General features: G+C 36.9%; 1 protein-coding gene across 1 annotated transcript; it reads left to right on the top strand.

Moving 5' to 3' along the window:
* Window positions 1-12308: 12308 nt before the first annotated feature.
* Window positions 12309-20474, top strand: LOC149289871 (VIP peptides-like). Its single transcript, XM_089490136.1, has 6 exons — window positions 12309-12415; window positions 15885-16025; window positions 17077-17181; window positions 18396-18527; window positions 19006-19117; window positions 20466-20474. Exons 1-6 carry the CDS (start codon window positions 12309-12311, stop codon window positions 20472-20474), a joined length of 606 nt encoding a protein of 201 aa, XP_089346262.1.
* The last annotated feature ends 2791 nt before the right edge of the window (window positions 20475-23265 follow it).

The following is a 23265-nucleotide window of genomic DNA, read 5'->3' as shown; positions in this document are numbered from 1 at the left end:
ATTGCTGAAAAAGTCAATGCTAGTTCTGATAGAACACACAGTGCATCACAGTTTGTTGAGTATGGGGGTGCGTAGCCACAGACTAGTCAGGGTGCCCATGCTGCCGAAAGCACCTACAATGGACACGTGAGCATAAGAACCGGACCACAGAGCAATGGAAGAAGGTGGAATGGTCTGATGAATCACATTTTCATGTAGATGACTAGGTGCATGTGCGTCGCTTACTTGGATAAAACATAGCATCAGGATGTATCCATGGATGCCCCACCTCGCAACTTACAGGACATAAACAATCTGCTGAAAACGTCTTGGTGCCAGATGTCAAAGCACACTTTCAGAGGTCTAGTGGAGTCCATGCCTCAAAGGGTCAGGGCTGTTTTGCCTGTAAAAGGGGGACCTTGTGGTCATAATGTTATGGCTGATCGGTGTATATAACCCGCAATTAATTAAAGATTTACCATTCCAGGATACTATCTCTTGAGCCAGTGACGGACATCTTGTTTGTTCTACTACGAATGCTGTCACTCAGGTTAAAGTATCAAACACTAAGCAAGATGCTAATTTTCCTATACGCTGTATAAACATTAGGCAATAAATGCAATCCTGTCTGCCCAACTTGTAATTCAGAAAATAAAATCTCAAAAGTAGCATATCAAAATAAATAACATAAAGCAATAGAAAATACAGAGAACAAAAAGGACCACAAACAAAGTATTAATTTATAAACTGAAAAAAATACCTTGATGCAATACTCCAGGCCGTCTTTTCTCCCTATATATTCTCATGGTTGTTAATGTCAGGAGGACTCTTCTGAGGACACAAAGCAGCCTACCCCTAGTTTTTATTCACCTTATTGAGTTACCCCTACTCATACACCCAATAAAGAGCAATATGTATTTGAAGACAGCCACATCACCCATACCTTATCATAAATATATGTCGTGGTAGAGAGGGTATGAGACATCTTTTCCATGCGCCTATAGTCCTGTAAGGATTCCAAAATATCCGCCACTTTCAGATATAATCTCCCTGGCTAGGCTAAGTTGCCATTTAGTAAGGAATTTCTGGAGCAGGTAGAAGAAAATTATCCAAAACTGTGTTTACGATTTTGGAAATGTCCCTCCACAAACTATGAACCTTGGGGCAGGACCACCATATATGTTCCATGTCACCCACTATTCTGCATCCTCCGCAACCTTGAAAGGACGACGAGGAGAACATCTTGACATCCTCAGCAGTGTAAGGTACCACCATACCACTTTTGTTGGTACATTGAGTTACCACTATCATATGTTCCTCTGGCTACATCCACTGGTCTTGGGGGTATGTGGGTGCTAACTCCTTCCCCTAGGCCAAAATGAGAGGAAATGTGGACATATATTGAGGCTTTGTTACACAGGAATAAAAGCTGATTATACTTTTTTATGATTGGCACCTGTAAGCAATGTAGTGGCTCTGGAAAGATTATAAAAATATCATTGCCCAATAATATTTTGTTATTTCTGGGACACTCAGGAACCACATTTACTCTATTTCAATTTGTATATTTTATTAAAAAGCATTAGTGGCAGTAAATTGTGACTTCAGGCGTCCCGTGTATGATTACTTTTTTAGTGTACTGTTTACAATACACATGGGCATGGGAGGCATTACATTAACCAGTACAAAAGGGGGTGAGGGCATCAATAAACAAGGGAGGAAGGCTGGCTGGGGGCATTACATAAAAATCAATACACAAGGGTGTGGGGGCATAAATGCACAAAGGGAGCTTGCTGGGGGCACAAATACACGAGGCAATACACAAGGGTGTGGGGGGAGGTACATTAATACTAAAGGGGGGCCTGGCTGGGGCATCAATACACAAGGGGGCAAACAACAAAGCGGAGTGGAAAGCATTTTTTATGCTTTGTGTAGCTTAACCCATGCTGATGCAGTCGATGTGGCAGAGCCTGCCCTGATGTGTGTGTTTGGGTGTCGGTGTGGCAGAGCCTGTCCTGGTGTAGGTGTGTTTGGGTATGGGTGTGGCAGAGCCTGTTCTGGTGTGTGTGTTTGGGTGTCCGTGTGGCAGAGGCTGTCCTGGTGTGTGTGTTTGGGTGTCGGTGTGGCAGAGCCTGTCCTGGTGTGTATTTGGTAATCTGTTTCCTGGCACTTTACTTACTGTATGAGTAAATAAAACAATGTAATTTTTACATATCCAGAGATAAAACGCGCCCTTGAATTTGTAGTCACTTCAGAGGACAAAACGTTCTAGGCCCAGAAATCATTGGGAGGAAAAAGTAAAGGTTTTGTGTTATTTACTCTATTTCAATCTGCCTATTTTATTAAAAAGGATTAGTGGCAGTAAATTGTGACAGCGTCCCGTGTATGATTACGTTTTTATTGTACTGATTACTCCCAATCCCATCACATAAGATTCAAACTTGTATTATCTGCAGAGCACTGGTGTCATCTTTATCCAGTATGCATGGATGCCAAGGAGTTAAGATTCTGTCTATTTTATTTATTTCCATAAAAGGGCCACCAAAATCCTCAGCACCAGGCCCATGATGCTCTTAATCCGGCCCTGATCAACTCAATGTGCGTCAGCCATCTTAAATCCAGGTTGTACCCACAGTGTGCTCCAAACTTGTTTTTAGACTTGGGCACCAGGGGGCTCTTCGTGTTCGTCTTCATGGAAAAAAAATCTTTGTATTCCGCGAATATTCCGCCTGTTCCTGTCTTCTCTTCGGGCGAATATTCGTGGACATTCTTCGTGTTCAGTTTTTCTTCGTTTTTTCCGGTTAAGGGGTTAATATGGGGTTAACACATACCGCAGCAGCTCTGGCGCCAGGAGTTTAAATGTCCGTATGAGCAACACTATTGGTCGTCAGCCGGGTCGCTCGTACAGACTGTTAAACTCCTGGTGCCGTAACTTGTCCGGCAGATGACATTGGTCTCCCTGTTCTATCAGTTAAATGTCCGTACGAATGACCAATAAAGTCACTTGTACGGACATTTAACTGATAGAACAGGGAGACCAGTGGGATCTGCAGGGTAAGTTGCAGCATTGGGGTTTTAAAAGTCTGTACCAGCAACTCTGTTGGTCGCTCGTACAGACTTTTAGGCTCTTGGTGCACTTGTTGCACATTAAGGGGTTAAGGGGCCGTGCGAGTGAGCCTATTGGTCGCTTGCACGGCCCTTTAACCTACGGATTTCCGCTCCCGTTATCTAACGCAGCATCGAAGGGGTTAACGGGAGCGGAAATCCATAGGTTCGCTGTCAGGGGTTACAAAGGCCATGCAAGTGAGCCTATTGGTCACCTGCAGGGTCTTCCTCTGGCATCAACCAATCTGATGCCAGAGGAGGTCCCTGTAGGCGACCAATAGGCTCATTCGCACTGCCCTGTAACCCGTGATGGCGAACCTGCGGATTTCCACTTCCGTGAACTGCCGCGATGCCAAGGTAAGTTAGAAGGGGGGGAGACTGGTAGACGAAGACGATCACGAAGATCTTCGTGGTGTGTGTCTTCGTCTTCGCCTACGTTTTACCGCCGCTGTCTTCTCTTCGGCGTGTCTTCGGAACGAACACGAAAACGCACTCTTCGTGTTCGTTTTCATGTTCGCCCAAAGACGAATGCACAAGTCTACTTGTTTTAAATGGCTTGTGGAATGACTTTGTTTTACTGTTTAAGTAATTAAGTATTGATAGAATGACATATAAAAGTTGATCAAAAAACTTTTTTCATTATTGTCAATTTAACCCTGTATTAATATGCATTATGAAGCTAAATGGCCATATTTTCTCTCAGTGAAAAACGAGTGCAGCCAACGCACACATACATTTCTGATGAAGTGGCCCACTGCAGAAAAAACTTGGACACCCCTGTCATAGTTCCTCCATTTCAGCTCGAAATATGCTGCCATTTTCTCAGTCAATCTTTTTCAGATGGTGTCCAGACATTATGAGGCTGTGTGTGTAGTGCAGTAGGCTTCCTGCATGGGGAAAAAAGTTAATTATTTATGGTGCCCTGGCGTGGAACCCGCAATTAGAGTGGGCATCTTTCTCGTCTTGCTAATACCTTAAATTTTTATAGTTTAAGCAGCCAATCAGTGGTATGAAAAAAGACCACAGATGGGGTTTGCCCTGGAGCAAAAATACATTTATGAAGGTTGAAGAATACATTAAAGTACTACAAAATAGTTGGAGAGGCTGCATTGGACACTAAACAGTTCCTTTAAATAAAATGTATTAAAGTAAAAGTTCTTATTATAGGTTCAATGGTGAGTCAACAATATTATCTCCTATTATATGCCCCGGGAAAAATATGCTTTAACATATGTTACTTAAACATTTAAAATGTTCAGTATGAATGTCATAGAAAGTATTCCTGATGTAAATAGAAGCTTGAAATAGAAAATAGTTGCAAATATTGTGATGTTTTCTCTGTGCAAATTATCAGTGCTTTGAAAATTTCCCTGGGACATTTTTGCTCTAATTAACATTCTAATTGGCAAGAGGTGTCTTTTGATCTTCAAGGTACTGTTATAAATTGTTCCTACCACCACCTCTGCTTATTACAGTAAACTTATTATAGTGAGTTGTCTTCACTATAACACTCTGTAAAACCAGCACCTAAGATCGAATACACATTTAACAATGTGCAACTGCAGAAAAAGATTACTGCAATGTACTCAAACAGATAAATGCTTTCATATTTCTTATAACGCTACTCAAATTCAATCTTTTATGACATATGACAAAGGATCTAGACAACAAAGCAGCATACACACACATTTCTGTTCTTCTTAAAATTGACATTCCACTCCAAGTTTCTTTGTTCCACGGCTGAATATATTTTTCTGCTTCTGCAGCTGCTCCAGTTTGGGTTTCTGGACATGCTTAGTCCATCCTGGGAAATTATGTACCAAGTAAAAAAAACATATCCAATTGAAAAAAAACATCCATTGGACATCCTGAGGAATGCTTTACAGTCTTCTAAACTGGTCCACTTCAAGTCCAGAGAAAGGTCGCAGAAAGTTTAACAGTGATCTGGTCGTCACTCTTTGTCAATGACCATATTTGTTAAGGTCAAACTTAAATCTTCAAGTCCTCAGGGTTGTCAGCACCTATGCACAATTACAATAAATTAACTGATTTCTTTTGACCATAAAATGCAAACATAAATCTTTAAAAAAAACTGCTTGTAACAGTAGCTTTTGCTGAAATCCAACTTATAAAATCCTTAAATGGCCATAGAAAATGTAAAAATCAAATACAGCTGGAAAACAGAAGCCAAAATGCAACCTGCAATAAATGGATTTATATTTTACGTGTGTACAATTATACATTTCTACTTACAGTTTGAGGGGTGGAGAAGGTATGACACTCGCACCAAAATACTCTAGGCATCTATTTAAAACGTCTTCCATGCTCTTTTGGTGAGCCTGCTTTGGTGGTCTTTGGTACCATGTGTTGGTTCTTCTAATATCCGACCCCAGCTTCTCTTTTAATCTTGTCTTATCACAGTTTGCATTGACCTTTTGGTCAGTTTATTGACTTTGAGGTAGGATTTCCCCTAGTAATATAGTTTTAAACTAAAGCAGTCCTAGCAGTCCGGGTACCTGAAATCTCAACAAAAAGTGTATGTGATAGACAACAACAGTCCAACAGTCAGGGTCTTGCATTAAAATCAGATCATTATTTCAAGGTCATTAAAGAATCTTGTTCCATTTAAGAATATCTGTCAAAATTATAAACCTACCTACCAATCAACGCTTGCATACAAGTTAGTGATACACCACCTGAGCGGTTAGGAGACTCAAGTGTTACCTCAACTGAAGTTGCGTGCTTTCACATGCTAAAACCTGCATAGTAAGTCATTTAAAGTACGGTATACAAGTTGCTTGCTAGGAGAATAGTTCTGTGCACTCTTGGGTGCTATTTATACCCGGAGCCTACCAGTGGGCATCCGGCCAGGATTACCCGCTGAGAGGTTTCAGGCATGGGGCTAGGAAAGTGAACAGTGTTCATCTTATAAGGGGAAAAAGTGTATTCCTTTCTGTACCAAAGCACATGGGATGTGCTTGCATTTTAGTGAATAAACCTCATTATGTGAGTTGCTCTAGGTACAGCCATCTAAAATTCCTGTTCCCAGATTAATTCATTTCCCCACTTTGTTAATTTATTATTCTAAATCTAATCTAAAGTTATAAGTAGTTTTAATAGATGAATTGATATATGATAAAAAAAAATACCTGTCTTATGTTAAGGATGACTTGCACAATTACAGAAGCAGAATCTCCACCAGCATACCAGACTGATCCCATCCATACGTGCCATTTAAATCCAAAATGCAAGGCACATTTCCAACAGGGAACCAACATCCCGGGACATACATTGGGCCTTGTTAATGAGGCTTAATTTTAGGGTTAGACTTCCCATATGTGTAAGTTTAGAGTTAGCGCGAGCTAAGATTCAAGATGCTTTACCGTGACAACTTACTGTTGAAACTGCACTTAGTCCCCTTCCATCCCCCTCTGTCAACCTGCAGGGTCTACGGTCTTTCCACACCTTACTTCAGCGGGAGGATCCCTAAGAACTATGGGAACCTATTTAAGTCACCGAGTATGGTGCTCATTTGTTTTTAGACCTAGTGTTTTCAACTCAGCATGCTGTTTCTGGCAACTTTACCTACCCTGAGTGTCCTGCACCAGTCCCCTTATCCTTTTTCCCTATTTCGGCTGCATAGTTGGCTCTGACCCAGCTATCATTTTTGGACTATGGCTTGAGTTCCACTCTGGCATTTACTCTAATACCTGTTAACCAATTGCAAGGTTCAAGCTCTTAAATATAATAAAAACGTACCTACCATTAAATTCAATATTTCTTTGTCTCTATGTTTCTACTTTTTTGATGGATTGAAAGAAAATAGAAATTGAATAGTACGAAGAATCCCAGCAGGAAATAGAAAGGTCTCAGCTTGACAGAAGGAACAATAACACAGTAGATATATCACCTTTTAGTGACGTCAACGGTGTGATCACCATTCATAAAGACACCACCAGTTCGTGGGTGTAAAAACGGTAGATTTTAGTTTATACTGGAGCCTGCCATTCTTCTTGAAATCTCACCGCTCAAAGGATAAATAGTTAACTAGTTAAAGTCAATTTGCAGATTGACAGTAACTGAGGGACAACTATATATTTTATATCCCACTGTACAGTGCTGTGGAATATGATGGAGTAATATAAAACAATAAATATTAATACTAATAATATTGCTCTTGAGGAATATCCCCAGTCATAGAACATAGATTAATCTTGTGTTCTACAGAATATTAAAAATATCACATAATTCTGCGGATTTATCATTTAAAATTTTACTGTGAAGTAAATGCATGTGTATTGTGTAAACATTTTATTGATATGAATAAGTTTTGGTGCCCTTTTGATACATTATGGAGGAAAAACACATTTGGAAACTTTTCTGAAATTTTAGAATATCCCCCCAAAATATATAGTTGATTTTATTGGTTTAGGTAATGTGTCAGGGTTCAGCCCCAGCCCTGCAAACTGCAAGGCATGGCCATCCCTTTAAGTGGTCTGCCTGGAGTTAAACTCCTCTCCACAGCTTGCTGTCCTGTTTATTTCTGTCTGTATTTTATGTACCTTTGCCCTCTTTCCCTTATACATCTCAGCTCCTCACTCCATCCCCTGTGTTCTTTGCCTTGTTGCCTGTTCTTTGTGGCATCCTGTACCATGTATGCATATCTTGCTATGTATATAATTTAATGTGCTGTGTATTTATGGTCAGCTGTGTTTTGTTATACCATTACCTTGCCTCCCTCACCTGAAGCCTAGACGACTCACACCTGATCTGATGAACAGGCTTTATATCCCTGCCTCCCAGTAACAGAGGTGTGAGTTCATTAAGTTCTTTGAAGCCATAGTTCATGCCAGACGCTGGACCTGCCTGCCTGCCTGCCTGCCTGCCTGCCTGCCTGCCTGCCTGCCTGCCTGCCTGCCTGCCTGCCTGCCTGCCTGCCTGCCTGCCTGCCTGCCTGCCTGCCTGCCTGCGCTTTCACCCGGACTGCCTACTGGATTTCCCCTTTTTTGCTTGCTACCTGTCCCAGACCCTTTTGAATACTTTTCTAACCTCATATGCATGATATGCCTCCTACTCTGCTGCTTCTGGTGAGATTCCTTGCTTTGCTTTTGCAATATAACCTATAACCAAACATTCTGCTTGTGTCCTTTGTGAAGTTTGTTTCAATCACTGCATTCTTACACTCCTGCGCTCTGGACTCCAACATCCAGTTAAGGGCTGCAATAGAATGAGCCTGACATAATGTGTACTGTATGATTAAAAAAAAAAAGTTTATTCAACAATAAGTCCTTAACCTCAACTGTGTTGCGTCCATTTCACTGACCAGAGACACTCAGCGTTTATAAAAAAATAGCTGCAACCACCAGAGGGCGTTCCTTTTCACAAACTTCATAAAGTTTACCTTTCCAAAGGTCTGATTTTCTAGCAAACAAAACATTTCAAAACAGAACAAAGGAAATCTATAGCAAATGGGAAAAATACGAAAAAATAAATTCAACTTTTATTTAAAGTGCTATTTTAAGCATGACATTTTTCAGGTTTTCCTTTTTTATATATTTTAAGCTCTACCTACCCCTAAACCTGACCATAACCTAATGTAACAAATTCACCACTAGCTAATCAGATACCACACTAACTAAAATAATTAAATATATAAAAAATAGAGTCAAGTAAAAAATATAACATTTTGTTTATTTTTAATAAATCTGGGACTTGGCACACACAGAAACAGGTCAAAGTGAAGAGGAGAGAGGCAGAGAACATTGACAAAGGCAATGTTTATAAGCATTTGATCAGGATGCAGGAGATCAGTCGTAGATCGACCACTCATCTCATGCAGCCATGATCACATGCAGCCCATAATCACAATGATCGCGGCAACATGGGAACAATTTTAACTGATGTAACGCGTAATGAGATTGCTGGTGGCTTTGTATACAAAATGGGCCAAAAAATGGGTGTCCTGTGGGTGTAAAACCCTGTAACATACATGTAGTGTATTGAGGCCTTCTCGCCCCACCAGGGCCCACGTGGAGCCTGTCATTTGCTGTGTCAGAGATGCCCCAGCCCGTACACATCCAGATCAGACTATATGTGCTGTTTATTTAAAAGGGACCCTCATTTATCTCAGTTGTCTAAGGTCACCTAGCCAGTATTATGTATACGAGGGCAAAATGTAAGCATAGTATCCGCACAGAACAGAAATTAGCCTTGAATATGGTGACCTTCAGTCATTAGGTAAAGGGATGAAATTTCCTGGAATTAAGCCATCACAGGATCTCTGGTTTCAGTTAAAGCTGTCAGCAGAGAAACAAATTTCCAGGCAGTTTTAATTTAATTCATATAATTTTGACACAATTTGATTAGAATGGGAGATCAGGAATTGCAGAATATTCAGTCAATGTATTTAGCATTACACAGCATGACTCAAAGATGCAAAATTATGTAAAAATAATCCAAAGGCAAGATGGATATGAAGTTGATGCTATAGACTAGAACCCATAAAAGTAAATTGTAGCCTGTATGGGGTTGGTATGTTACACACATTATTAGAAGGTAAATAATGTATGTTTTATTTCAGCACATATGTACAAATATAAATACCCAAGTACGTGATTTGACAAAAATACATGAAAACACATACAAACAACATATCACATCTTAAACTCACTATGCAATATATACCATACCAAAACCAGAGGAAAGTATTGTGTCGTCTTGTACAACACAATTAGGAAAATCACTTCAAGGTGATAAGTATACTTCTTTGAATTGTTTGTTGGCTAAATTAATACTTTTTGAAGGTTTTTAACCAGAATGGTTTGTGTATATTTACTTATTTTGACCCAGTGCATTAATTAATCTGAATTTGGTGTAAGTATAATCAAATAAAACACTGTTGTGCTGCCCCCCCAAAAAACAGTAATGCTAATGACCACATCTGCGTTACTTAGTAGGGGACCTAGGAAGTGGGTTAGTAGGGTACCCAACTGTAGGGTGCTGATCCAACCAAATTTGATAACACAGAGATTACATTCTGGCCTGATCAGTTTTGATCCTGAAGCAGACTGGAGCAACTGTTGGGGTGCGCGTGGGATGAGAAGACAACCACAGATGATTAAGCGATTAAGATAATGGGCACTTCATGGCTCTACACATAAGCAACAAAAAGGTGACAAGGCAGATATAAACAATAGTGTGTAAATCACGGTGGTGTACAAATAGCAGAGTGTGTATATGTTAACTTCTTCCATGCTGAGTATTAAACGGTTATGTGATACATGTAAAGCTCTCCACAGTGTGTTTACTCATGGAAATCGCTTTCTTGAAGTGAACTGATGTATATATATATATATGTTAACCCCTTCCCTCCACTGTGCATATGCCTTTTAACTATTTAAACTATGTAATGCATATACAGTGGTTTAATTAGATGACTATGCAGAGGGCCAACATCCTTACCCCTCTTACTGATCTGGGCACCTAGCATGTCTTACAGGCATCCCTAATGATGTCCTGGACAGGGTGCTGCTGGGTTCAGTGATTACGTAAACTTATTTTAAATGCTAACATGCTCATTGAAAAACTGCCACCCATGAGCACCGTACTAAATTCATTCCAACCACAAGGACTGTAAAATAAACCATAGCTTACTTTTGCCTAACCTGTTGTTTAATTTCACTGCAAAGTGTTGACCCATTGCTTACATTTCATGCTGTTATTGTTAACATAGTCACTTCTGTGATTTTTCTATCATGTCCTCCAAAACATTGTTGTGTTTTCCTAACCCCGCAGTGCATATATATGTTAAGCCCTTGTAACATAGAAAAGGACTTTCTAAAATTGATAACCTCTCAACTTTGTTGGGTCTTAATTTGGCTCTGCTAATGACATTGTAGATGTGCAATCATTTGTTACCTAATCAAATTAAGCGCTACATAGTCATAGTGTATGGAACCCATTGATCATGCAACTTCGCTTCAACAGCCCTAAGTAGGGTAGTGGTAGTGGTGATGACGAAGCTTTAGTTTATCCCCGTGGGATCTGGAGTGACGTCTTTACAGAAGCCACTCAAGTTAGTCTTCTTGACCAGCCCTTCTCATCCACTCGTTTTATAGGACCATGTTTCTGTCTCAAGTCTTAAATGAGAGAAGCTGAGGCAGCCTGACAACAAGTACTGACAGTGCCAGAGAAAGAGCAGTGGAAGCACAGCAGCTCGACGTCAGCTGCACAGGAGACTTGCCAGAGAGTTTCAGGACCTCGGATAGCGTCTTAAATTCTATTCCACTTGGGGGTGAATCGAAAATTTTACTGTGCTTTTTAACATACAGGGAAATCCGGAAAAAGACCTGCTGTAATTCTGTGTAAGTACCTTTAAATCCACCTTTTATTGATAAACAGCTGATCTCAAATGCGTAACACTAGATAAATGAAATAATATTTTGTTTAATTGTGATCAGACTTTATTACTTTGTTCCAAAACTGTTCATTGCATTCTTGCAGCATTTGTTCTGCATTTCGCAAGCAATATAATGTTATTCTTTAAGGATTTCAACAATATATTCATGTAATTTTACCTGGTAAATAATATTTATTGTATATTTATTTGTTGAGATAGGAGCAAGGATGATGTACCAAAAAATAATTTACCGAAGCTTCAATTTGTAAAAGTTTAAAGATTTTTTTTTCATTATTAAAAGGAAAAAGTTTAAAGAACACATTTGTGTTTAATTGACATACACACATTGAATTTAATTGACATAAGTATAATACACAAAAATAATATTTCAAATTCACCAGAATTTATATTTCTACATATTATTACTTAAAACAACTCACAGTTCAAAATTTCTGATCTCTTGATCAATTATATGTTTAATAATACATAATTCAAATATCAATTGTAACAATGAAAAGCCTGAGAAAACTGTAAAATGCTAAGTCAATATAATTGTTTATTGTTAACCTAAAAACAACCTGGTATTGGATCTGGATAGGTAGATAGATGATAGATTGATTAGATAGATAGATTAGAAGTAAAGTACTTTGTAGTGGTGATCTTAAAACCAATATGTTTAATATCGGGACAGGTTCCCCACCAATGATTTATATAGAAAACTAAATTTTTTTAGGTCCTGTTAATGTGGATGTAAAGGTTGTGGTGTGGAAACATATACATTATGTGTTAACATGTCATGTATGTTTATTTAATCAGGGCTGGAGTAATGGAGCATAGAAACACTTTTCACTTTCTGGTGTCTTTTACCCTGTTCAGCGTTATATGTTTTCGAACAATGGCATTACCACCATTAGGAACATATTCTAACAACAGGTACGTTTCTCATCTTCCCTTACTCTAAATATCATCTGCTCGTTTTAGTGCCATGCTTGTCCTTCAATTAAATCAGCAATTATTGCAACAACAAACAAAAAATTAATGAAAAAGTTTATTTGCTCTGCTAAGAAAAAGCAACACACACACACACACACACACATATATATATATATATATATATATATATATATATAATTGCCCATATAGTTATTACAATACTGCTTAAATTAAATGTAAAACATCAATTAAAAATATTCGTATTTTGTGCACACAGTGTGAGCTTATGATGGCCACATATAGACTGCAATTTAATACAGAGAGAGGAAGAGACATTGTATTTGTTATGTAATACCTGTTGGAAAGCATCTGAATTTGGATTATTATATCACCTATGCACTAATTAAAATAGAATTAAACTAGAGGACTCAGTTATATTGAATGCATTTTCAAACTAATCCAGATTTTTGTATTGTGGTTCCTTGTTCTACTCAATGAACAGAAACAGATCTAAGTGGCTGTCTAGATTAGTCTGTGATTACTATTTACATTTAAGTTACAAGAGCCTGATAAAGGAATGAGGACTACCGCTGAGAGGTCCCTTACTGAACATTTGTTGCAGATCTGTAGTATGTCTTATGATACTGATACTTTTCCCAATTAGAATGTGAATAATTCAATATATAATGTATGTTGTCCCACGTAATTATGTAACAATGGCTTATGATGCATTGAAATTAATTGTAAATACACCCCTTTGTCTACAGGTGATACCAATTTTAGGGTAACAATACAAATTGCTGTAAAACACTGTCCCTAGTTGGTTTCATTGTATAATATTTATAATGATTGGTAAAGCATGGTCACCGGGTAATGTGCATGTCAAAGAGCTAAAAATGCTTTTAACGTATGCCATGCCAATAAGACTGTTTACCAACTATTACCATTCATTGGGAAACATTAACTAAGCTTTAATGAGCTTATATGGGATTCATATATACCCTACTGGGTATATGGCAAAGGAGAATATACATTGTCCTCTTCTCAATAAATGTGTATGGTTGCAAGCAAAGGGAATCTATTTACATACTGTGCACAATGTTTACTTTGCACTACAAACTGTTGTGGTTGTGCCAATTTCTAACAACTCTGATTGTAGTTGTTACAAGTTTTTGTATTCTTTCATGATTCTAATTAGTTAATAAAAAAAAACAAAATTCAAATCCAGGTCCAACTCTCATATAAAGTACATAAGTACCAAGACAGGTGAAAAAAATGAATCAACCACAAGAGGGCAGTAAAGTGAACATGGAGAATCAAAGGGTTTTGATATCGAAGTTGCTATATGTACATTTAAAAAGTTAAAGGCACTGTTATTGTTCGCTTTATGGTTGCAATACACAGAAACTTGTTAATATTATTTTGTATATTTGCAAACTAGGTATGATAAAAGACATACAAATGCCAATTGCAGATAAACAACATAATAAAATAATAGAGAAGGCAGATTAAAGATCTGGAGATGGATACATAAAATAATTTCAAACTCACATATTTTAGGGATCATTGAAGTGAAGAGTGTTGGTCCTTCTGGAGTTAATGTATGTTCAGAACCATGTGCACTGTTGTAGCATTAAAACAGATTTATTGGTAATATTATGACAGTTCTCATAACTTTGGCCAATGTTTGCAACTTGTGGACTATAATAAGGGATTTGCAAAACAAGCTGAACGTGAAATGTGGCTAAACACAAATTAATAGTTTGGAGACAGAGCTTCAAGCCCTAATAATTTGGCATAATGCCTTTTTGCTGGACCTCAGTTGCCACTGAGCATATGTGAAATGTATATTTGTTAGCCCTCCCTGATCTATATTGATATATATATATATATATATATATATATACCGACATTCAAAGGTTTAGGGTCACATCGCTGTTTTTATGAGAAAACAAAGAAAGTTTAGCTGTAACATCATTGTAAAAGAGTTTTCTAATGTTCAATTAGCCTTTTAAATGTAAACTTAGATTAGCAACGTGTCATTAGAACACAGGAGTGACAGTACGTCTGTAAGGATATTCAATTTCAAATTATCATTTTCCAGCCTCAATAGACATTTACAACATTAATAATGTCTACACTGTGTTTCTAAGCCGTCTGATGTTGTTATTTTAATGGACAAAATTAGCTTTCCTTCCAAAAACAAGGACATTTCTAAGCGACCCCAAACTTTTAATATTCTCCATATATACCATTCATTACAGTTTATATACTACATATAAGAAGTAAAAGGTCCCATATACCAATGCCTGAATTCAGCTGTTGCCCCATTTTGTCACTTGGACTACACCACAGCTGCCACGAGCATTAATTTAACAATTAAAAACACAGCTTTCTACTTAAAACATTTGCCCCACTTGTCTGTCATTTCCCCATAGGTCCCACCAATATTTTAGCTGCAGACTACGTGTGTAACTGAGATATGTAATGAATGAAAGACGCCGTATGAAGGCCAGCATAGGCTATGGGCAGCCAACATAATTCCTGAGCCCTGGAAAGCTTTCATTTGAAAAGTAATTTGGATTAATGCCCACTGGGATGAACATGTTTTGTGCTATGGGATATGCATTTCCCTGTGGGCTCTGATTGACCTTTTTGGTAATCACAGAACAGTTCTCTGTCAATAATTTGGTGACATCACTACTGTAACCAAGCTATCATAGGCAGAAATATTTTACCATGTTTTTTGTATTTAGATCTATCTATCTCTGTCTATTTCTCTATTTAGATGTATTGAACAAAAGGGAATTACAAAAAACTTTTAAATAGACATTATCATAGTAACGCACCAGGGTCCCTCTGCTAATTGCAATTAAGCAATCAATCAAACTATTAGTGACAATGCTCTTCATTCAGTTTTCGTCGCTGAATAAATTGCTGAAGGGTTATTGATGTCTCTAAAACACAAATTACTTGTCAATGAATAAAAGATGGCTTCCAAATACTATCCAGTAGTGTGCGATGATGCAACTTTATTTTAAATGTAATCCCTTTCTTGGCTGTTGTTTATTGGCTGCTTTATCACAAAATCATAAGAAATTTCAACATTAATTACTTTTTGCTAATGCAAATAGCAAATTCTATTCTTTATATTACAAGCCCAAGAAATAAAGGTGCCTATTAGAAAAAAGTGGGTTTTGATTGCGCACCTTTCCTTCCTGAAATGAAACCCATTTTTACTATTAAACTGTTAGGTATTGTCTAACTAGTTATTTTTTTACTACTTAGTAATTTAATGTACTTATTAATTTATAACATCATGTATTGTGATGTACTGCGTTGTTGTTTTTTTGCTTACAATACTGTTGCATGAAAACATGCTGTTTTATAATATATGTTCCTGCAGTTCTGCCTGTTTTCATTATATTAGCAAATGAATTTATTAAGAATAAAATCATGTGTTTTTCAGGCTTGGAAACCGATTGTCGTATGAGGGAGCAGGGGAACCTGATCAGTCTCAGGGATCATTAAAACCAGACTCAGATATTTTGCAGAATACACTTCCAGAGAACGACAAGTTCTTTTTGGATATGTCTAGAGCTGTTGGCAGGTATGGATGTATATATTTGGACAAATGTGGTGAAGATGATACCTTTAATGGCTAACTGAAGTATAATAGATTGCAAGCTTTCGAGACTGTCTAGGTCTCTTCTTCAGGCATATTATTAATTTGTGCATATGATAAAGGCTACAACATTCCTGCATGTAATCAAGAATTCTAATTTATAGAATTTCTGCATCTGCTGAATTTGATATTATTTTATGTAATTTTTGTGTTTATTTGTGTTTTGTAGAACGTTCCATCCTAACATGAACTGTAAGGGTCACATTACATGAACATATGTTAAAATAGGTCTAAATATCTTGTATAAAATATCATTATTAATGAAATAAATAGACTGTAATCCTCCCCCGGCCCCATCATAACAGTGGGTAATCTAAACATGTGGGGTTATACATGTTACATAAAAAATCCCCAAAAATAAACACACATGTACGTATCATAAATCAGCACTCACATTCGTTATTAGCTATGTTATATGTTTTATCATATTGCTTTTATTTCCTTGGCCTTGAATTTTTTCTCGAACACAAACATAGTTATCAGATGGAAATCTGATGGGCAAATAACACCCTGCAATCCTAGCACATTCACATCAGTATCTACATACTTCATGATTTTTATGATTGTAATATTTGACCTGCTACATCACACCTTCAGTTTCCATGCCATACAATGATGCCATACAATATTTTTTGTTCATATACAATGTGTGTGTATGCTATGTGCTCAATACAACAATCCTAGCCTACCCACTTTATTGAAAAAAAAAATTGACAAGCCAAGTGTATTTTTCCTCTGCTTATGTTAATTTGAATGAGCTGGATGCTTTATCCCATGGCTATTATGTAGTATATTACACCATACAACCTTGATATAATAATATTTTATCAGTGTAAATGATGCATAGATAACTATATATATCCAGGCAACTATATATATATATATATATATATATATATAATTTCACAGTTTTTACATATTTACTTTTTAATCTTAATGCAAAATCATAAAAAATTATTTGTTGTGTTTATTTAAGAACATCCAGGCATGCTGATGGACTTTTTACCAGTGGATACAGCAAACTGTTGGGTCAGCTTTCTGCAAGAAAATACTTAGAATCTCTAATTGGCAAAAGAGTAAGGTGAGATACAATTCATTCCCTTTTGAGTTTTTTTGCAGTAGTATACAGACAAATGAATCGGAGTGCGTTAAATGATACTGGGGGATTTCAATATATAGCTAAATACAGTAAGGATTAGTTATAAATGTAATAGTCATACATAGTTTTAAAAGTGTTATTAGTATCAACCGCATATCTTTTCATTGCATTCTATTCTAAGGCAAAATTGGGCCAGTTCTGCAGTAGAGTGGGTAAGCAGTCAACAGAACAGTTGGTGGTGGTCTGTAGTTGTAATGATAAATATGGCTGACTTGGACAAATAATTTATGAATTTAGAATGAGCATGAAAATTATCTGTTGATAGCAATGAAGTATTCTGTAAGACTGTTTTAAAAAAAAAAAAAAAAAGAAAATAGGTATGTCTATTAATTAATATCCTCCTGTTCCAAAAACCCCTTAAAGCAGCTGTTTCTTAGCAAGCATATTAAATGCTGAAATTAAAACTCTATTTTTACAAGAAAAGATTTGAAGTAAAAAGCATATATATATATGGCTAGATTAAGTGTAAGGCAGACTAAGTACTTACCTAGATCAACACTGTTTAAGAGAAGCTGAAAAAAACAATTAGTCAAGGCTGAACATTAACATTACCATGGATTATTTTCTCCAACTCCATGACATTACATTTATTAATATAGTTAGCTCCAGGAGATTGTGTAGCACTGTTACTTTAAATTATCCCACTGATTGTAACGCACAATAACAAACTCCATACTCCATCTTCTACTTGTCTCCCTTCCTCTCTGCGGAGGGCATCCTGTGGTATTTGAAGTAGTACTGAAAATAATACTAATACATAATGAGAAACTGTGTAGATGGTCATGCTTTGGTTACTTGTAATATATATTTTTTTTGTATTTGCATGTATTTCCTTGCTTTGGTTAATATATCACATTCAGTCACATTTTAAGCAAAATTTTGACTTATTATCTACACATATTCTAGAATTGTGAAACCTTCCTTGACAATGTTAATATACCATATACAGCAAAACAACTGTAAATATGTTTTTCATGACACTCTAAATGTACCCATTTTAAAATGTAATATCATTGGTATCATCCAATCTTCTTCAATTTCTGAACACATTCATAGCTGAAATCTCACATGCCTGATAGTGTTATGGGTGGTAAATTCCATTTATTAATTTGCAAAACTAATATCCTATTTTTCAGCAACAATGTGGTGGATGACCAGGCACCAGTAAAACGACACTCAGATGCTGTTTTCACTGACAACTACAGCCGCTTTCGAAAGCAAATGGCTGTAAAGAAATACCTGAATTCAGTTCTCACTGGAAAGAGAAGGTAATAACATCCAAAAGAGCAGATTACTTAAAAAAAATACTTCATATACTTGAATCATGTGCCTTTCACTTAATCAGAAACTTTACTTCTCCTATCTCATCTAAGCCTGATAGTTTGGATTATGACAATTTGTCCTATCATGTCTTCTCTTTTCATGTTCTCTCCTTCTACCTTGTGTGCTATGTTGCATGTTACTGTTTCTATAAGATCCCATATTCCTTTTGTGCAAGCTATTAATATTTAGATCATGTAAATTTTTAGATACTTTGAACCTAGAAATTCATGCATGTGGTGATCACCTTTAATAGACTGGTTAATTTAAAGCTCCCTCAGTATCAGGTCTTCTTCACAGTATTCTACCTACCTGTCAATTTGTCTTTCAAATTAAAAACATAAACAAATGTTTTAATTCATAGCAAATTAATGTTTGTATAAAAAAACAAACACTATAATGTGTATTATTTCTAACATTCTACAGTCAGGAGGACAGTCCTTCAAGCCTTCGAGAAGATGCTGACCTCAATCAACCAACATTTTCAGAAAACTATGACGATCCCACAATTGATGACTTTCTCAACCATCTCCCACTGGTAAGTAGTATTTGGCATTAGGCAGACTTAAAGGGACCTCTCCAATGGCTAAAAGGGCTGGATGAAAGGGCTCGATTTAATTGACCCACCGAATGACTATTGACAACTTGACTAGGAAAATCACGTTCCAAGTATTTTAGAAATTTGGTTTGTAGACATTATGGCAATTATTGTGACAAGAGTTCATCAGTGTAAACATGTTTATACCTTTGTATAATAATGAGTGTGACATATTTTCAAACTTTTAAACAATACAGGTATCCTTTCTGGGTTATATTGTGCAGGAAACACCTTAGTCTCTATTGTAATGATATTGTAATGATGAATTGGACCAAGGTTGATCTTGCAAGTCAATGTATCCATAGTTTAATCTGAGCAAGATTTGTGAGGGAGCTGGCTAGAAGATCCACATTATCCAGTGGTCAATGGAGAGAATTGTGTACATGGAACCGATTTTTGTGTGTTTTTACAGTAAAATTGCTGTTTCATCTTGGTGGTTTAATTATGTATTACATTCACTGAACCAGGAATGGGCAGTATAGTTGCGTTTTCAACTCTCTGAAATCATTATGCATTATGAATAAGCAATGCCACAAGTTTCTCCTAAAAGAGGTCCTTGGTTGGCCTTGTACAATGTATAGTCTTCTCTGTAAAATGTCATCTCATCAAAGGAACAATACATCATTCAGGGCCAGCTCAGCCCTTCTTGTGGAAGAAGCTTGTCAGCTTTTGCCCTTTATAATGCAAAGTCTGTTAATTGAAAGTTTCAACTCTCTGCAAATCTTTATTTAGTGAAAAAAAACACCTATTTTCTACTATAAGAGAGGGACATCAAGAGAGGAAAGAGAGACATGCACATTTGGGACAAAAGCAGGGACTGTCCCTCCTACAGAGGGAGAATTCTTGTATAAAAAAGTGATAGCGAAAAACCTGAGGTGCTGTAATATGTGGTGTTAGGATGGTGCGGGTGACATTTGGAGAACCCTTGCAGGACTTTGGGGTATTCAGAGAACCCACATAAAGTCACTTTCCCAATATGTGTTATAGCTGGAATTATCCTCAGAAGCTCTACCCAAATGTATATGTGAGTAGTTGCACTGGGAAGGTAGGGCAGGCCACGCAATGACTTGGGCCAACTTCAGGTAGACTTGAAAGGGAGCTGGAAATGGACAGAACCTGGACAGGTAGCACACTGAAACCCACCACCACTCCCCCAGTCTGGAGATCAGATCCTATCCCTGAAGCCAAACTTTAATTTCTATTCATGTGCTCATGTAGGGATCTTTTATTTACAATAAAAAAAAGAATAATATAGATGTAATGATAACCAGTTGTCCTTTTTTTTCAGAACCTTTGAAGAAGTCCATCAGGCTGTTTCATCAAAAGAACAAGCTATATTTTTTAGTTTGACATAGTCTTTCAAAAAACAACTTCAGTATTCAAAACCAAAAGAAATATGTTGTGGGGTGAAAATCGTGAAAATATGTTTCTTATATTAAAAAGTTGATGTTTACACTGTAAATATTACTTTAGAGATCTCTACCTAAAGCTGTACATACTTATTGAAGCCTTTTATTCATGGAAATCATGTGATTTCATATCCTTCACATCCTTTGTTTCAATAAAAGCATTTAAAAGATCAACACTGAGAAGAGGGCAGAGTTAACATTTTTACAAAGAAATATATACTGGATAACCGTAGTGGCAAAAGTCACCCATATTGTTATCTAGAAACATATTTAAATTAGGTTCCAAATTCCACATTAAAGACTAAATTAAAAAAAACAAAAATTAATTTGTTGATGACATACTTTAATGCACATTTTCACAAATTGTATTTTATCCTTTATTTTTTGTAAGATTTTGATAATTTCAATCAATTAAAAAAAAGGCTGAATGTATCCATAATTTCTAAGTATGAGTGACAAAGTGAATCTCTTGAAAGGTTACAATATGCCTAAAGGGAGATAACAGGCAGAGATTTATTTAATGTAAAATAAAATTATCTAGAGCATAAACATTCAAAAATTAAATTGTGTATATCTTTGCTGATGTCAGCATTACTTATATATAAAATGGATACTAGGAAATTATAATATTTTTTCAAAATGAATGTAACTTATGAAATATGCAGATAATAAAGAGATTTTATCATCACTGCAATTTCTAATGGTTTTGCATTTTAATTATTGTCCCATTAGCAACATATGAGATTACATAGTGAATATATCCTACTTCGCTTTTCTCTGGTGACCTACACTTTTTAAATAACACAACATGTTTAGGATGTCCCTATAAAATATTTTTTAACATACTTTAAGCTTCATTTATAGTGAAATCATTTCTGAATGAACTGAAACAATAAGGCATAAGTACACGTATTGTTGCTACATAACACAATTTCAGGCATTCTGTATCATGTTCTCTACTCCACATACCAGATGGTTGTGAACTACCAATTTTATTTTGTTAGAAGCCAGAAATAGTCATCAACCACATACAGTACAAGTTGTGTAAACTGAAGCAAACATTAGCATCGTGGGCTGCTCTAGGCCTAAACAAGTCCCATTAAGTAAGCAGTGCACTGGAGAGATACTAGGGCAAATGTCAATGATTACAGGGAAATGCTAAGGTGGGGGCCCAGCACCTGGCAACCAAGCTGCCCAGCGGTAGTAGGGAACAGCAGCTCTGCAGCTTATACAGAGAATGCAAGAGGGATATACGTAATGTAAGAAAGAGGGGGAGTGAAGAACAAGGAGAGAGAACTGTGAGCTGGCTAGGAAACAGAGAGGGAGAGAGTGAATGTATAAGTGTATGGTGTTAGCGTGTGTATGTATGTAGCAATGTGTAACTTGTGTTATAGTTTAATGTGTATATGTACGTATAAGTGTATGGTGTTAGACTATGTGTATGTGTGTGTGTACTTTAGTACTTGGTGTCAACATGTAAATGAGTGTGTGTTAGTGCATGGTGTTAGTGTGAATCTGTATCAGTGTATGGTGCATGGTTAGTTGATGCAAGGGAGAGGAGGGGGAATAATGTGTGTGTATATATGAAAGTGAAAGGTGTTTGAATGAGTGTGCGTTACAGCAGGTTTGGGTGTTAGTAACTGCTCAAGAAATACTGCATCCAGGTGCCACTAACCAGGTGCCACTAACCCTAGGCTCACCACTGACTGGTTATGTGGTCAAGGGCCTGCCCTCCCCATATCTGCCGTCCTAGGCCTAGAGAAGTATACAAAATATCATTGTACCTGTGAGTTTGTTGTTGTTTGTTCTGGAGCTAAACATAAAAATGGAAATAACTGGTCCCAGAGAAGATAGAGCAAACAGTTTGTGTTGAGAAACACATACCCTTTCAGACCAATTCAGATATTGTCAACCAGAGGTTTACTCTATGTGTTATATAGGGTATGGATAAAATAGTTATATGGTTAAATTTAAGATAGGTATTACACTGCGATTTAAGGCATAAACAGCACACATTATCAAGTTTTAGAGGGCATGCTTTTCCTAATATAACACATTTCTAGCAAAATATTTTTTTTTGGAAATAGTTTAAACACAAACTGAAAGTTTTTAAAATAGTATTACGCCTTTATTTTCCTCAGTGGAATTAGCAATCCTTACAGAGTTCTTTACAGTGTGATGTCTGAGCAGGGAAAACCACCCAAAATATCACATGACTGCATACAAGTCTGCAGAAGAAGTTTATTAAAAGGAAATATGATAAAACCAGGTCTATGTCAATGTAAACCTACATAACTATATACAACAATGTGCTTCATGCTCAAGGAGGAAAATATTTTATTCCATGGGACCTCCCCGGTTAAGCATTTGTGTCGTCGAACATTTTAGTATGTATTGTCTTCCCTTAGAGGTCTCTCTAAGTGTAAAGTTGAGTCCAGATGTTGACCTCCTTGGTCTTGTACCTTATGGGATACAAACTTACCCTTACTGAAAAAGCCATGAAAGCTTGCATCTTACTCTGGATTTAAACTGCACTAGTGGTTGGGAACAGGGTTGCCACTTATCCTGGAAAAAAAAGAGGTAAGTCACAAAAACCACTGGGATAGAAGTCTGGTTCAGAGCCACCCCGTGGTAGTAGCGGTGCAAGCTGCATTCAAGATACACTGAGGCTTCACTTAG

This window comes from Sceloporus occidentalis, unplaced genomic scaffold (genome assembly GCF_023333645.1).
Source record: "Sceloporus occidentalis isolate IW3139 unplaced genomic scaffold, rSceOcc1.0.p SCAF_42, whole genome shotgun sequence".
NCBI lineage: Eukaryota > Metazoa > Chordata > Lepidosauria > Squamata > Phrynosomatidae > Sceloporus > Sceloporus occidentalis.
Note: the sequence above shows the minus strand (reverse complement) of the source record. Positions and strands in the feature narration are given on the sequence as shown.

What these genes read in the sequence shown, in the direction of transcription:
- LOC149289871 (XM_089490136.1), top strand. Translation starts at nt 12,309, where the DNA reads ATGGAGCATAGAAACACTTTTCACTTTCTGGTGTCTTTTACCCTGTTC. An exon ending in GGAACATATTCTAACAACAG is followed by an intron (nt 12,416 to 15,884) that starts GTACGTTTCTCA and finishes TGTGTTTTTCAG; the next exon opens with GCTTGGAAACCGATTGTCGT. An exon ending in GTTCTCACTGGAAAGAGAAG is followed by an intron (nt 18,528 to 19,005) that starts GTAATAACATCC and finishes AACATTCTACAG; the next exon opens with TCAGGAGGACAGTCCTTCAA.